Raw genomic sequence first — 15,278 nt, forward strand, 5'->3', positions numbered from 1 at the left:
CTAACCCCCTCTCTCTCTCACTCCTGTATCTGGGGAGGTCTCTCTCTAACCCCCTTTCTCTCTCACTCCTGTATCTGGGGAAGTCTCTCTCTAACCCCCTCTCTCTCACACTCCTGTTTCTGGGGAGGTCTGTCTCTAACCCCCTCTCTCTAACCTCCTCTCTCTCTCACTCCTGTGTCTGGGGAGGTCTCTAACCCCTCTCTCTAACCCCCTCTCTCACACACTCCTGTATTCGGGGAGGTCTGTCTCTAACCCCCTCTCTCTATCCCCCTCTCTCTTACACTCCTGTATCTTGGGAGTTCTTTCTAAAGTTTTAGAACTGTGGAATTGACAAAGAATCACATGGAAATAGAGAACACAGAAACAGGCCATTCAGCCCATCTGCTCCACACAAGCCTCCTCCCACCCCCTCTCCATCTCACCCCATCCCCATATCCATCTATTCCTTTTTCCCTCATGTGTTTATCCAGCTTCCCCCTAAAATACTTTGGGACATCCTAAGCCTGTGAAAGGTGATGTTTAAACAGGGACTTTCTTTTTCTAGTTGTCCCCGACTGGATTGCACAGCCGAAGGAAGGCCTCAGAATGAACAGGAAATGGACTCTCTTAATAATGCTCCTGCTGAGATCAATATACCAGAAAATGTAGACACCAACATGCCAGTGGGTCTTGCCAGGTATGTATTGTTCTGGGGTGAGAGAGGGATGAAATGTGAGGCATCTGTCCTCGGGCTCTGTAACAGTGGTCGGGGTCTGACTTTTCAATAGCTGTGTGGAAACCTTTGACCTTTAAACAATAATGGCTCCCAGCACAGACACAATAGCTCGGTCTGAGAAGTGAAGATTGGAGGCGACAGAATCGAGTGGGGGGGGAAGAGAAGGATGAGGGTTGACCTGATCGAAAATGGTGGAAGTGTTTTGATAGGGTAGACGTAGAGAAGATGTTTCCACTTGTGCGCGGGGTGGGTTGGAGACCAGAACTAGGGGGGTGCTATCGATATAAGATAGACACTAATAAATCCAATGGGGAATTCAGGAGAAACCTCTTTACCCAGAGAGCGGGGGGAGAATGCAGAACTCGCTCCCACTGGGAGTGGTCGAGGTGAATAGTGTCGATGTGTTTAAGGGGGAAGCTGGATAAACACACGAGGGAGAAAGGAATAGAAGGATTCGGGGATGGGGTGAGATGGAGAGGGAGTGGGAGGAGGCTCGTGTGAAGCAGAAACACCAGCATGGAGCAAATGGGCAGAATGGCCTGTTTCTGTGCTGGAAATAGTTTGTAATTGTTTGTCATTTTGTTTTAATATTTCAGGGTGTAAACACTTCTGGTGAACCACGTGGAAATATTTGGATGAACTGATCAGCATGTTACCAGAAAGTAGCGTCCAGTGGTGGCTGCCACTGGACGATCTTACATCGATGCCCCCTAGTTCCTCTCCACCCCCACAAGTGGAAACACCTTCATCTACCCGATCGAAACCCCTTCGTCATTCTAAAGGCCTCGATCTCCTCCAATCTCAGAAACATGGTTAATGGGAGAACTGTTTTAGCTTAAAAGTTCCATGTATTTAAATTTAACTTAAATAAATAACAAAAACAAAAACAGAATTACCTGGAAAAACTCAGCAGGTCTGGCAGCATCGGCGGAGAAGAAAAGAGTTGACGTTTCGAGTCCTCACGACCCTTCAACAGAACTGAGTAAAAATAGGAGAGGGGTGAAATATAAGCTGGTTTAAGGTGGGGGTGGGGGTGGGGGGGAGAGAAGTTGGGGAGTGGGGGGGTGGTTGTAGGGACAAGCAAGCAGTGATAGGAGCAGATAATCAAAAGATGTCACAGACAAAGGAACAAAGAGGTGTTGAAGGTGGTGATATTATCTAAGAGAATGTGCTAATTAAGAATGGATGGCAGGACACTCAAGGTACAGCTCTAGTGGGGGTGGGGTGGAAAGACTGACAGGGCATTACAGGTATAGATTTAAAAATAATGGAAATAGGTGGGAAAAGAAAAATCTATATAAATTATTGGAAAAAACAAAAGGGAGGGGGAAGAAACGGAAAAGGGGGTGGGGATGGAGGAGGGAGTTCAAGATCTAAAGTTGTTGAATTCAATATTCAGTCCGGAAGGCTGTAAAGTGCCTAGTCGGAAGATGAGGTGCTGTTCCTCCAGTTTGCGTTGGGCTTCACTGGAACAATGCAGCAAGCCAAGGACAGACATGTGGGCAAGAGAACAGGGTGGAGTGTTAAAATGGCAAGCGACAGGGAGGTTTGGGTCTTTCTTGCAGACAGACCGCAGGTGTTCTGCAAAGCGGTCGCCCAGTCTGCGTTTGGTCTCTCCAATGTAGAGGAGACCGCATTGGGAGCAACGAATGCAGTAGACTAAGTTAGGGGAAATGCAAGTGAAATGTTGCTTCACTTGAAAGGAGTGTTTGGGCCCTTGGACGGTGAGGAGAGAGGAAGTGAAGGGGCAGGTGTTGCATCTTCTACGTGGGCATGGGGAGGTGCCATAGGTGGGGGTTGAGGAGTAGGGGGTAATGGAGGAGTGGACCAGGGTGTCCCGGAGGGAATGATCCCTACGGAATGCCGCCAGGGGGGGTGAAGGGAAGATGTGTTTGGTGGTGGCATCATGCTGGAGTTGGCGGAAATGGCGGAGGATGATCCTTTGAATGCGGAGGCTGGTGGGGTGATAAGTGAGGACAAGGGGCACCCTATCATGTTTCTGGGAGGGAGGAGAAGGTGTGAGGGCGGATGCGCGGGAGATGGGCCGGACACGGTTGAGGGCCCTGTCAACTACTGTGGGTGGAAAACCTCGGTTAAGGAAGAAGGAGGACATGTCAGAGGAACTGTTTTTGAAAGTGGCATCATCAGAACAGATGCGACGGAGGCGAAGGAACAGAGAGAATGGGATGGAGTCCTTACAGGAAGCGGGGTGTGAGGAGCTGTAGTCGAGGTAGCTGTGGGAGTCGGTGGGCTTGTAATGGATATTGGTGGACAGTCTATCACCAGAAATTGAGACAGAGTGGTCAAGGAAGGGAAGGGAAGTGTCAGAGATGGACCATGTGAAAATGATGGAGGGGTGGAGATTGGAAGCAAAATTAATAAATTTTTCCAGGTCCAGAGAGCATGAAGCAGCACCGAAGTAATCGTCGATGTACCGGAGAAAGAGTTGTGGGAGGGGACCGGAGTAGGACTGGAACAAGGAATGTCCCACATAACCCATAAAGAGACAGGCATAGCTGGGGCCCATGCGGGGACCCATAGCCACACCTTTTATTTGGAGGAAGTGAGAGGAGTTAAAGGAGAAATTGTTCAGTGTGAGAACAAGTTCAGCCAGACGGAGGAGAGTAGTGGTGGATGGGGATTGTTCGGGCCTCTGTTCAAGGAAGAAGCTAAGGGCCCTCAGACCATCCCGGTGGGGGATGGAGGTGTAGAGGGATTGGACGTCCATGGTGAAGAGGGGCATGAGAGCAGGGTGGAGTGTTGAAATGGGGGCATGAGAGCAGGGTGGAGTGTTGAAATGGGGGCATGAGAGCAGGGTGGAGTGTTGAAATGGGGGCATGAGAGCAGGGTGGAGTGTTGAAATGGGGGCATGAGAGCAGGGTGGAGTGTTAAAATGGGGGCATGAGAGCAGGGAGGAGTGTTGAAATGGGAGCATGAGAGCAGGGTGTCATTGTTTTATCTTTACCTTTTAGCCTTTTTCGATTCCTTCCCCCCATCCCACCCCCACTAGGGTTATCTGTACCTTGCTCGTCCTGCTTTCTACCCTTAATTAGCACATTCCTTTAGATAATATCACCACCTTCAACACCTCTTTGTCCTTATGTCTGTGACATCTTTTGGTTAAACACATCGACACTATTCACCTCGACCACTCCCTGTGGGAGCGAGTTCCACATTCTCCCCACTCTCTGGGTAAAGAGGTTTCTCCTGAATTCCCCATTGGATTTATTAGTGACGATCTTATATCGATGGCCCCTAGCTCTGGGTTTCCCCCCAATGCCCCCACCGCCCCCACCACAACAACTGGAAACATCTCTACATCTTTCCAATCGAAACCCTTTCATCATTTTAAAGGCCTTTATCAGGTCACCCCCTCAGCCTTCTCTTCTCTGGAGAAAAGAGCCCCAGCCTGTTCCATCTTTCCTGATAGTTATGACCTCTCAGTTCTGGTATCAACCTTGCAAATCATTTTTTGCATCTCAATATCCTTTTTATACTATGGAGACCGGAACTGTGCACAGTGCTCCAAGTGTGGTCTAACCAAGGGATATGGAGATCAGAACTGTCCACAGTGCTCCAAGTGTGGTCTAACCAAGGGATAAGGAGATCAGAACTGTGCACAGTGCTCCAGGTGTGGTCTAACCAAGGGATATGGAGACTGGAACTGTGCACAGATCTCCAAGTATGGTCTAACCAAGGGATATGGAGACCAGAACCGTGCCCAGTGCTCTGGGTGGTCTAATCAAGGGATATGGAGACCAGAACTGTGCCCAGTGCTCCAAGTGCGGTCTAACCAAGGGATATGGAGATCAGAACTGTGCACAGTGCTCCAAGTGTGGTCTAACCAAGGGATATGGAGACCAGAACTGTGCCCAGTGCTCCAAGTGTGGTCTAACCGAGGGATATGGAGACCAGAACTGTGCACAGTGCTCCAAGTGTGCTCAAGCCAAGGGATATGGAGATCAGAACTGTGCACAGTGCTCCAAGACAAAAACAGAATTACCTGGAAAAACTCAGCAGGTCTGGCAGCATCGGTGGAGAAGAAATCAGTCAACGTTTCGAGTCTTCATGACCCTTCGGCAGAACACTCCAAGTGTGGTCTAACCAAGGGATATGGAGATCAGAACTGTGCCCAGTGCTCCAAGTGTGGTCTAACCAACAAGTGGTACTGAATAAATTGTTGGAGCTGCAGCCTCACAGGTGCCCAGTTCCTGATGGACTTCATCCTAGGGTCTTAAAAGAAATGTCTAGTGAGATAGTTGAGGCATTGGTTTTAATTTTCAGAAACTCCCTAGATTCGGGGAAGGTCCCCTTAGATTGCAAAAGATGGCGAATGTAACTCCATTATTCAAAACGGGGAGGGAGGGAGAACACGGGAAACTACAGGCCAGTTAGCTTAACATCTGTCATAGGGTAAATGTTAGAAGCTATTATTAAAGGAGCTATAGCAGGGCACTTGGATAAGCTCAAGGCAGAGATAAAACAATGGATGGAAATACATTTAAAAATAATGGAAGTAGGTGGGAAAAGAAAAATCTATATAAATTATTGGAAAAAAAGTGGGGGGGAATCGGAAAGGGGGTGGGGATGGAGGAGAGAGTTCATGATCTAAAATTGTTGAACTCAATGTTCAGTCCGGAAGGCTGTAAAGTGCCTAGTCGGAAGATGAGGTGCTGTTCCTCCAGTTTGCGTTGAGCTTCACTGGAACAATGCAGCAAGCCAAGGACGGACATGTGGGCATGAGAGCAGGGTGGAGTGTTGAAATGGCAAGCGACAGGGAGGTCTGGGTAATGCTTGTGGACAGTCTGAAGGTGTTCTGCAAAGTGGTCACCCAGTCTGCGTTTGGTCTCTCCAATGTAGAGGAAACCGCATTGGGAGCAACGAATGCAGTAGACAAAATTGAGGGAAGTGCAAGTGAAATGCTGCTTCACTTAAAAGGAGTGTTTGGGCCCTTGGACGGTGAGGAGAGGGGAAGTAAAGGGGCAGGTGTTGCACCTTCTGTGGTTGCATGGGAAGGTGCCGTGGGAGGGGGTTGAGGTGTAGGGGGTGATGGAGGAGTGGACCAGGGTGTCCCAGAGGGAAAGATCCCTGCGGAATGCCGCCAGGGGGGTGAAGGGAAGATGTGTTTGGTGGTGGCATCATGCTGGAGTTGGCGGAAATGGCGGAGGATGATCCTTTGAATGCGGAGGCTGGTGGGGTGATAAATGAGGACAAGAGGCACCCTATCATGTTTCTGGGAGGCAGAAGAAGGTGTGAGGGCAGATGCACGGGAGATGGGCCGGACACGGTTAAGGGCCCTGTCAACCACCATGGGTGGAAAACCTCGGTTAAGGAAGAAGGAGGACATGTCAGAGGAACTGTTTTTGAAGGTAGCATCATCAGAACAGATGCGACGGAGGCGAAGGAACTGAGAGAATGGGATGGAGTCCTTACAGGAAGCGGGGTGTGAGGAGCTGTAGTCGAGGTAGCTGTGGGAGTCGGTGGGCTTGTAATGGATATTGGTGGATAGTCTATCACCAGAAATTGAGACAGAGAGGTCAAGGAAGGGAAGGGAAGTGTCAGAGATGGACCATGTGAAAATGATGGAGGGGTGGAAATTGGAAGCAAAATTAATAAATTTTTCCAGGTCCCGACGAGAGCATGAAGCAGCACCGAAGTAATCATCGTTGTACCGGAGAAAGAGTTGTGGGAGGGGGCCGGAGTAGGACTAGAACAAGGAATGTTCCACATACCCCATAAAGAGACAGGCATAGCTGGGGCCCATGCGGGTACCCATAGCTACACCTTTTATTTGGAGGAAGTGAGAGGAGTTAAAGGAGAAATTGTTCAGTGTGAGAACAAGTTCAGCCAGACGGAGGAGAGTAGTGGTGGATGGGGATTGTTCGGGCCTCTGTTCAAGGAAGAAGCTAAGGGCCCTCAGACCATCCTGGTGGGGGATGGAGGTATAGAGGGATTGGACGTCCATGGTGAAGAGGAAGGGGTTGGGGCCAGGGAACTGGAAATTGTTGATGTGACGTAAGGTGTCAGACGAATCACGGATGTAGGTGGGAAGGGACTGGACAAGGGGAGAGAGAATGGAGTCCAGATAGCAAGAAATGAGTTCCGTGGGGCAGGAACAGGCTGACACGATCAGTCTGCCGGGACAGTCCTGTTTGTGGATTTTGGGTAGGAGGTAGAAGTGGGCCGTCCGAGGTTGGGAGACTATCAGGTTGGAAGCTATGGAAGGAAGATCTCCAGAGGAGATGAGGTCAGTGACAGTCCTGGAAACAATGGCTTGATGTTCTGTGGTGGGGTCATGGTCCAGGGAGAGGTAGGAGGAAGTGTCTATGAGTTGACGCTCAGCCTCTGCGAGGTAGAGGTCAGTGCGCCAGACAACAACAGCACCACCCTCGTCAGCGGGTTTGATGACAATGTTGGGGTTGGACCTGAGAGAACGGAGTGCAGCAAGTTCAGAGAGAGACAGATTAGAATGGGTGAGAGGAGCAGAGAAATTGAGACGGCTAATGTCACGCTGACAGTTCTCAATGAAAAGATCAAGAGAAGGTAAGAATCCAGAGGGAGGGGTCCAGGTGGAGGGAGAATATTGGAGGTGGGTGAAAGGATCCGTTGAACGGGGAGAGGACTCCTGCCCAAAGAAGTGAGCACAGAGACGAAGGCGGCCGAAGGAGAGTTCAGCATTGTGCCGAGCCCGAAATTCATTGAGATGAGGGCGTAAGGGTATGAAACCAAGTCCTTTGCTGAGCACTGAACGTTCAGCGTCGGAGAGGGGGAAGTCAGGGGGTATAGTGAATATGCGGCCGGGGCTGGGGTTGGAAGATGGGGTGGGGACGGAGGGACAGGCAGGGGTGGAGGGTCCCAGATGGGTGTTGGTGTCGATGAGTTGTTGAAGCAACAATTAAATAACGCCTTTTAAAAATTATTGACCTTTGTTTTGTTTTACTGAAACTCATTTAAAACATCATTCTTTAACAGCTTGCACTTATGCGGCACCTTTATTGTCCAAAGTCACTTTTTTCAGGAATGTAAGTCAGACAGGAATCTGACCCCGAGCCCCATATGGAGATATTGGGGGGGGGACAGGTGAGAAAAACCTCAGGCAAAGGGGTCAGTTTTTAAGGAGTGCCTTAAGGAAGGAAGGAGAGAGAGGGAGGCGGAGAGGTTTATGGAGGGGATTCCAGAGCTTAGGGGCCCCAGGCAGCTGAAGGCACGGCCGCCAATGGTGGAGCGATGGGGGGAATCGGCAACATGTACCTTCAACAGCACCTTCTAAACTCACGACCTTCACCTGCTCAAGGGGCGTCTCGGGATGGACAACAAATGCCAGCCTTGCCAATTCTTATAAACAAACAAACAAACAAACAAAAGAATAAAGTGAGGCAAGATAAACCAAAAGGTATTAATTTGAAGGGGGTGCAGTAAGGGAGAGACCTGGGGTATGTATATAAATTGTTGAAGGTGACAGAGCCAGAATGCTGTTTAAAAAGGCATTCTCAACCTAGAGCCACTGACTACAAACAGGAGGAGGTTATGCTGAAGCTTCTTAAATAACTGGTTACAGACCAGCTGCAGGATTGTGTCCAGTTCCGGGCATTTCACACTTTAGCAATGACGCCAAAGTTTTGTGGAGGTTGCGGAGGAGATTCACTTGAATTGTCCCAGGGTTGAGGGACTTCCGTTCATGTGGAGAAGCTGGGATTGTTCTCCTCGGAGCAGAGAAGGTTAAGGGGGAGATTGAATTGAGGCGTTCAGAATCATGAGGGGGTTTGGATAGAGTCAATAAGTGTTTCCAGCGGCAGGAGGGTCGGTAACCAGAGGGACACAGATTGAAGAGAATCGGGGAAAAGAACCAGAGGGGGAGATGAGGGGAATGTTTATTATTTTACACAGCGAGTTGTTGTGATCTGGAAGGCACTTTCAGGTAATGAATGCAAATTCAATAGGAATTTTCAAAAGGGGAATTGGAGAAATACTTGGAAAGGGATGGTTTTGCAAAGCTCGGAGGGAAGGAGTAGGATTAATTGGATAGATCGTTCAATGAACCAGCATAGCTATGATGGGCTGAATGGCCTCCTCCTGTGCCGATTCTATAATTATCATCACCTTTTGCCTTACAATATCATCACTAACTATCATTGTTATTTCATCTCTCCTGCGCTCCACCCTTTTGTCCGCAGCCTCTCCTCTTTTCCCTGACACTCTGCCCACTTACATTCAGTCCCAAACTTCCTCCAGTTCTGATAAAGGGCCATTGAACAGAAATGTTCACGGTTTTCAAATCCCTCCTTGCCCCCACCTCCATGTCTGTAACCTCCTCAAGCCCTCACAACCCTCCCTATCTCTGTAACCTCCTCCTGCCCCCACAACCCTCCCTATCTCTGTAACCTCCTCCAGCCCCCACACCCCTCCCTATCTCTGCAACCTCCTCCAGCCCCTACAACCCTCCCTATCTCTGTAACCTCCTCTCCAGCCCCTACAACCCTCCCTATCTCTGTAACCTCCTCCAGCCCCGACAACCCTCCCTATCTCTGTAACTTCCTCCAGTCCCTACAACCCTCCCTATCTCTGTAACTTCCTCCAGTCCCTACAACCCTCCCTATCTCTGTAATCTCCACCAACCCTCCCTATCTCTGTAACCTCCTCCAGCCCCCACAACCCTCCCTATCTCTGTAACCTCCTCCAGCCCCTACAACCCTCCCTATCTCTGTAACCTCCTCTCCAGCCCCCACAACCCTCCCTATCTCTGTAACCTCCTCCAGCCCCCACAACCCTCCCTATCTCTGTAACCTCCTCTCCAGCCCCCACAACCCTCCCTATCTCTGTAACCTCCTCCAGACCCCACAACCCTCCCTATCTCTGTAACCTCCTCTCCAGCCCCCACAACCCTCCCTATCTCTGTAACCTCCTATCCAGCCCCCACAACCCTCCCTATCTCTGTAACCTCCTACAGCCCCTACAACCCTCCCTATCTCTGTACCCTCCTCCAGCCCCCACAACCCTCCCTATCTCTGTAACCTCCGCCACCCCTACAACCCTCCCTATCTCCGTAACCACCTCCAACCCCTACAAATCTCCCTATCTCTGTAACCTCCTCCAGCCCCCACAAACCTCCCTATCTCTGTAATCTCTTTCAGCCCACACAACCCTCCCTATCTCTGTTACCTCCTCCAGCCCCTACAATCTTCCCTATCTCTGTAACCTCCTCCAGCCCCTACAACCCTCCCTATTTCTGGAACCTCCTCCAGCTCCTACAACCCTCCCTATCTCTGTAACCTCCTCTCCAGCCCCCACAACCCTCCCTATCTCTGTAACCTCCTCCAGCCCCCACAACCCTCCCTATCGCTGTAACCTCCTCCAGCCCCCACAACCCTCCCTATCTCTGTAACCTCCTCCAGCCCCCACAACACTCCCTATCTCTGTAACCTCCTCCAACCCTCCCTATCTCTGTAACCTCCTCCAGCCCCCACAACCCTCCCTATCTCTGCAACCTCCTCCAGCCCCTACAACCCTCCCTATCTCTGTAACCTCCTCTCCAGCCCCCACAACCCTCCCTATCTCTGTAACCTCCTCTCCAGCCCCCACAACCCTCCCTATCTCTGTAACCTCCTCCAGCCCCTACAACCCTCCCTATCTCTGTAACCTCCTCCAGCCCCCACAACCCTCCCTATCTCTGTAACCTCCGCCGCCCCTACAACCCTCCCTATCTCCGTAACCTCCTCCAACCCCTACAACCCTCCCTATCTCTGTAACCTCCTCCAGCCCCCACAACCCTCCCTATCTCTGTAACCTCCTCCAGCCCCTACAACCCTCCCTATATCTGTAACCTCCTCTCCAGCCCCCACAACCCTCCCTATCTCTGTAACCTCCTCCAGACCCCACAACCCTCCCTATCTCTGTAACCTCCTCTCCAGCCCCCACAACCCTCCCTATCTCTGTAACCTCCTCCAGCCCCCACAACCCTCCCTATCTCTGTAACCTCGTCTCCAGCCCCCACAACCCTCCCTATCTCTGTAACCTCCTCTCCAGCCCCCACAACCCTCCCTATCTCTGTAACCTCCTCTCCAGCCCCCACAACCCTCCCTATCTCTGTAACCTCCTCTCCAGCCCCCACAACCCTCCCTATCTCTGTAACCTCCTACAGCCCCTACAAACCTCCTTATCTCTGTAATCTCCTCCAGCCCCCACAAACCTCCCTATCTCTGTAATCTCTTCCAGTCCCCACAACCCTCCCTATCTCTGTAACCTCCTCCAGCCCCTACAACCCTCCCTATCTCTGTAAGCTCCTCCAGCCCCTACAACCCTCCCTATCTCTGGAACCTCCTCCAGCTCCTACAACCCTCCCTATCTCTGTAACCTCCTCCAGCCCCCACAACCCTCCCTATCTCTGTAACTTCCTCCAGCCCCCACAACCCTCCCTATCTCTGTAACCTCCTCCATTCCCTACAACCCTCTCTATCTCTGCAACCTCCTCCAGCCCCCACAATCCTCCCTATCTCTGTAACCTCCTCCAGCCCCCACAACCCTCCCTATCGCTGTAACCTCCTCCAGCCCCCACAACCCTCCCTATCCCTGTAACCTCCTCCAGCCCCCACAACCGTCCCTATCTCTGTAACCTCCTCCAGCTCCTACAACCCTCCCTATCTCTGTAACCTCCTCTCCAGCCCCCACAACCCTCCCTATCTCTGTAACCTCCTCCAGCCCCCACAACCCTCCCTATCTCTGTAACCTCCGCCACCCCTACAACCCTCCCTATCTCCGTAACCACCTCCAACCCCTACAAATCTCCCTATCTCTGTAACCTCCTCCAGCCCCCACAAACCTCCCTATCTCTGTAATCTCTTTCAGCCCACACAACCCTCCCTATCTCTGTTACCTCCTCCAGCCCCTACAATCTTCCCTATCTCTGTAACCTCCTCCAGCCCCTACAACCCTCCCTATTTCTGGAACCTCCTCCAGCTCCTACAACCCTCCCTATCTCTGTAACCTCCTCTCCAGCCCCCACAACCCTCCCTATCTCTGTAACCTCCTCCAGCCCCCACAACCCTCCCTATCGCTGTAACCTCCTCCAGCCCCCACAACCCTCCCTATCTCTGTAACCTCCTCCAGCCCCCACAACACTCCCTATCTCTGTAACCTCCTCCAACCCTCCCTATCTCTGTAACCTCCTCCAGCCCCCACAACCCTCCCTATCTCTGCAACCTCCTCCAGCCCCTACAACCCTCCCTATCTCTGTAACCTCCTCTCCAGCCCCCACAACCCTCCCTATCGCTGTAACCTCCTCCAGCCCCCACAACCCTCCCTATCTCTGTAACCTCCTCCAGCCCCCACAACACTCCCTATCTCTGTAACCTCCTCCAACCCTCCCTATCTCTGTAACCTCCTCCAGCCCCCACAACCCTCCCTATCTCTGCAACCTCCTCCAGCCCCTACAACCCTCCCTATCTCTGTAACCTCCTCTCCAGCCCCCACAACCCTCCCTATCTCTGTAACCTCCTCTCCAGCCCCCACAACCCTCCCTATCTCTGTAACCTCCTCCAGCCCCTACAACCCTCCCTATCTCTGTAACCTCCTCCAGCCCCCACAACCCTCCCTATCTCTGTAACCTCCGCCGCCCCTACAACCCTCCCTATCTCCGTAACCTCCTCCAACCCCTACAACCCTCCCTATCTCTGTAACCTCCTCCAGCCCCCACAACCCTCCCTATCTCTGTAACCTCCTCCAGCCCCTACAACCCTCCCTATATCTGTAACCTCCTCTCCAGCCCCCACAACCCTCCCTATCTCTGTAACCTCCTCCAGACCCCACAACCCTCCCTATCTCTGTAACCTCCTCTCCAGCCCCCACAACCCTCCCTATCTCTGTAACCTCCTCCAGCCCCCACAACCCTCCCTATCTCTGTAACCTCGTCTCCAGCCCCCACAACCCTCCCTATCTCTGTAACCTCCTCTCCAGCCCCCACAACCCTCCCTATCTCTGTAACCTCCTCTCCAGCCCCCACAACCCTCCCTATCTCTGTAACCTCCTCTCCAGCCCCCACAACCCTCCCTATCTCTGTAACCTCCTACAGCCCCTACAAACCTCCTTATCTCTGTAATCTCCTCCAGCCCCCACAAACCTCCCTATCTCTGTAATCTCTTCCAGTCCCCACAACCCTCCCTATCTCTGTAACCTCCTCCAGCCCCTACAACCCTCCCTATCTCTGTAAGCTCCTCCAGCCCCTACAACCCTCCCTATCTCTGGAACCTCCTCCAGCTCCTACAACCCTCCCTATCTCTGTAACCTCCTCCAGCCCCCACAACCCTCCCTATCTCTGTAACTTCCTCCAGCCCCCACAACCCTCCCTATCTCTGTAACCTCCTCCATTCCCTACAACCCTCTCTATCTCTGCAACCTCCTCCAGCCCCCACAATCCTCCCTATCTCTGTAACCTCCTCCAGCCCCCACAACCCTCCCTATCGCTGTAACCTCCTCCAGCCCCCACAACCCTCCCTATCCCTGTAACCTCCTCCAGCCCCCACAACCGTCCCTATCTCTGTAACCTCCTCCAGCTCCTACAACCCTCCCTATCTCTGTAACCTCCTCTCCAGCCCCCACAACCCTCCCTATCTCTGTAACCTCCTCCAGCCCCCACAACCCTCCCTATCTCTGTAACCTCCTCTCCAGCCCCCACAACCCTCCCTATCTCTGTAAACTCCTCCTGCCCCCATAACCCTCCCTATCTCTGTAACTTCCTCCAGTCCCTACAACCCTCCCTATCTCTGTAACTTCCTCCAGTCCCTACAACCCTCCCTATCTCTGTAACCTCCTCCAACCCTCCCTATCTCTGTAACCTCCTCCAGCCCCTACAACCCTCCCTATCTCTGTAACCTCCTCCAGCCCCCACAAACCTCCCTATCTCTGTAACCTCCTCTCCAGCCCCCACAACCCTCCCTATCTCTGTAACCTCCTCCAGCCCCTACAACCCTCCCTATCTCTGTAACCTCCTCCAGCCCCTACAACCCTCCCTATCTCTGGAACCTCCTCCAGCCCCTACAACCCTCCCTATCTCTGTAACCTCCTCCAGCCCCTACAACCCTCCCTATCTCTGTAACCTCCTCCAGCCCCTACAACCCTCCCTATCTCTGTAATCTCCTCCAGCCCCCACAACCCTCCCTATCTCTGTAACCTCCTCCAGCCCCTACAACCCTCCCTATCTCTGTAACCTCCTCCAGTCCCTACAACCCTCCCTATCTTTGTAACCTCCTCCAGCCCCTACAACCCTCCCTATCTCTACAACCTCCTCCAGCCCCTACAACCCTCTGAGATCTCTGCGCTCCTCCAATTCTGGCCTCTTGACCATCCCCCGATTCCCATCGCTCCACCATTGGCGGCCGTGCCTTCAGCTGCCTGGGGCCCTGAGCTCTGGAATTCCCTCCCTAAACCTCTCCGCCTCTCTCTCTTTCCTCCTTTAATACAGTCCATAAAAATCTACCTCTTTGACCAGGTTTTTGATCACCTGTCCCTAATATCTCCTTATATGGCTTGTGGTCAATATTAGTCTGATTTGTGTTCCTATGAGGCACCTTGGGGGTGTTAAACTATGTTAAGGGTGTTATATAAATGCGAGATGGGGTTACACAAGGTTGGGGGACACCCTTTCCCAAAGTGATTAATGTTTTATCCAAATCAGCAATAGGTGGGAATATATCCCAGGGAGGGGGGTCCCCAAAATAAACCCCGTTCCCTCCCCTCAGTGTTCCCAGGCCCCTGTCCCAGGTGCATTGTGAGAAACATCAGTAAATATCTCCCTCTGCTGGCTAAGTGTCAGATTGCAGGTGAGATCACATTTTCAATCTAAACAATTTCCCCAGGTACTTTCTCCCTTAAAGTGAAAACAGAAAATGCTGGAAACACTCGGCAAGTCTAACAGCCTCTGTGGAGAGAAAGCAGAGTTAATGTCACAGTTCCTCTGTGACTTCCTCGCCCCACACTCCCCACATTCTTTCCTCTCCCCCTCTCCTTCTCTCTCTCTCTCTCTCTCCCCCTCTCCTACCTACCTCCTGACCCACTCCCTCCTCTTCCCCCAGCCTCCTGTCCCCTTCATCCTCTGCCTCCCTCTCCCTCTCCCTCTCCTCCCTCTCCCCTCCTCCCTACCACCCGACCCACTCCCTCCTCTCCCCTTCTCTCCCAGCCTCCTGTCTCCTTTCCCTCTGCCCCTCTCTCCCATCCCCTGTGTCTCCCTCATCTCCCAGCTTCTTCCTCTCTCATCGGCCTCCCCTCTCCTTCCATTCCTCTCATCCCTCTTCTCTTCTCTCCTTTCCTCTTCCTCTCTCTCCCTCCCACTCCTTTTCCCTGCCTCTTTATTTGCCCGTGACCTGTTGCATCGTTAACCTTTCTCCAGTTTAAAGAAGGGTCATTAATCTGAAACATTAATCCTGTTTCTATCTCCACAGATTCTGTCTGACTTGCTGAGGATTTCCAGCCTTGTCTGTTTTTATCTCCAATTTCCAGCATCCACAGGATTTTGCTCTTGTAATAGTCCAGAGACCTGATATCATGCACCAGAGACATGAGTTCAAATCCCATC

At 52.0% G+C, this 15,278-nt stretch overlaps 1 protein-coding gene across 2 annotated transcripts in view; it reads left to right on the forward strand.

Annotated features, from left to right (window-relative positions):
- The window catches only part of LOC144674379 (uncharacterized), a 55,216-nt gene extending 53,636 nt beyond the window's left edge, over positions 1-1,580 (forward strand). For both annotated transcript variants that reach the window (XM_078535778.1, XM_078535777.1), the window contains 2 exons: positions 545-676; positions 1,312-1,580. In XM_078535778.1, coding sequence (XP_078391904.1) covers positions 545-676; positions 1,312-1,318 — 139 coding nt within the window. In that variant the 3' untranslated portion in view covers positions 1,319-1,580. The remainder of the gene's footprint in view (positions 1-544; positions 677-1,311) is intronic.
- Positions 1,581-15,278: the final 13,698 nt, after the last annotated feature.

Source organism: Cetorhinus maximus, unplaced genomic scaffold (genome assembly GCF_964194155.1).
Source record: "Cetorhinus maximus unplaced genomic scaffold, sCetMax3.hap1.1 HAP1_SCAFFOLD_645, whole genome shotgun sequence".
Lineage (NCBI taxonomy): Eukaryota > Metazoa > Chordata > Chondrichthyes > Lamniformes > Cetorhinidae > Cetorhinus > Cetorhinus maximus.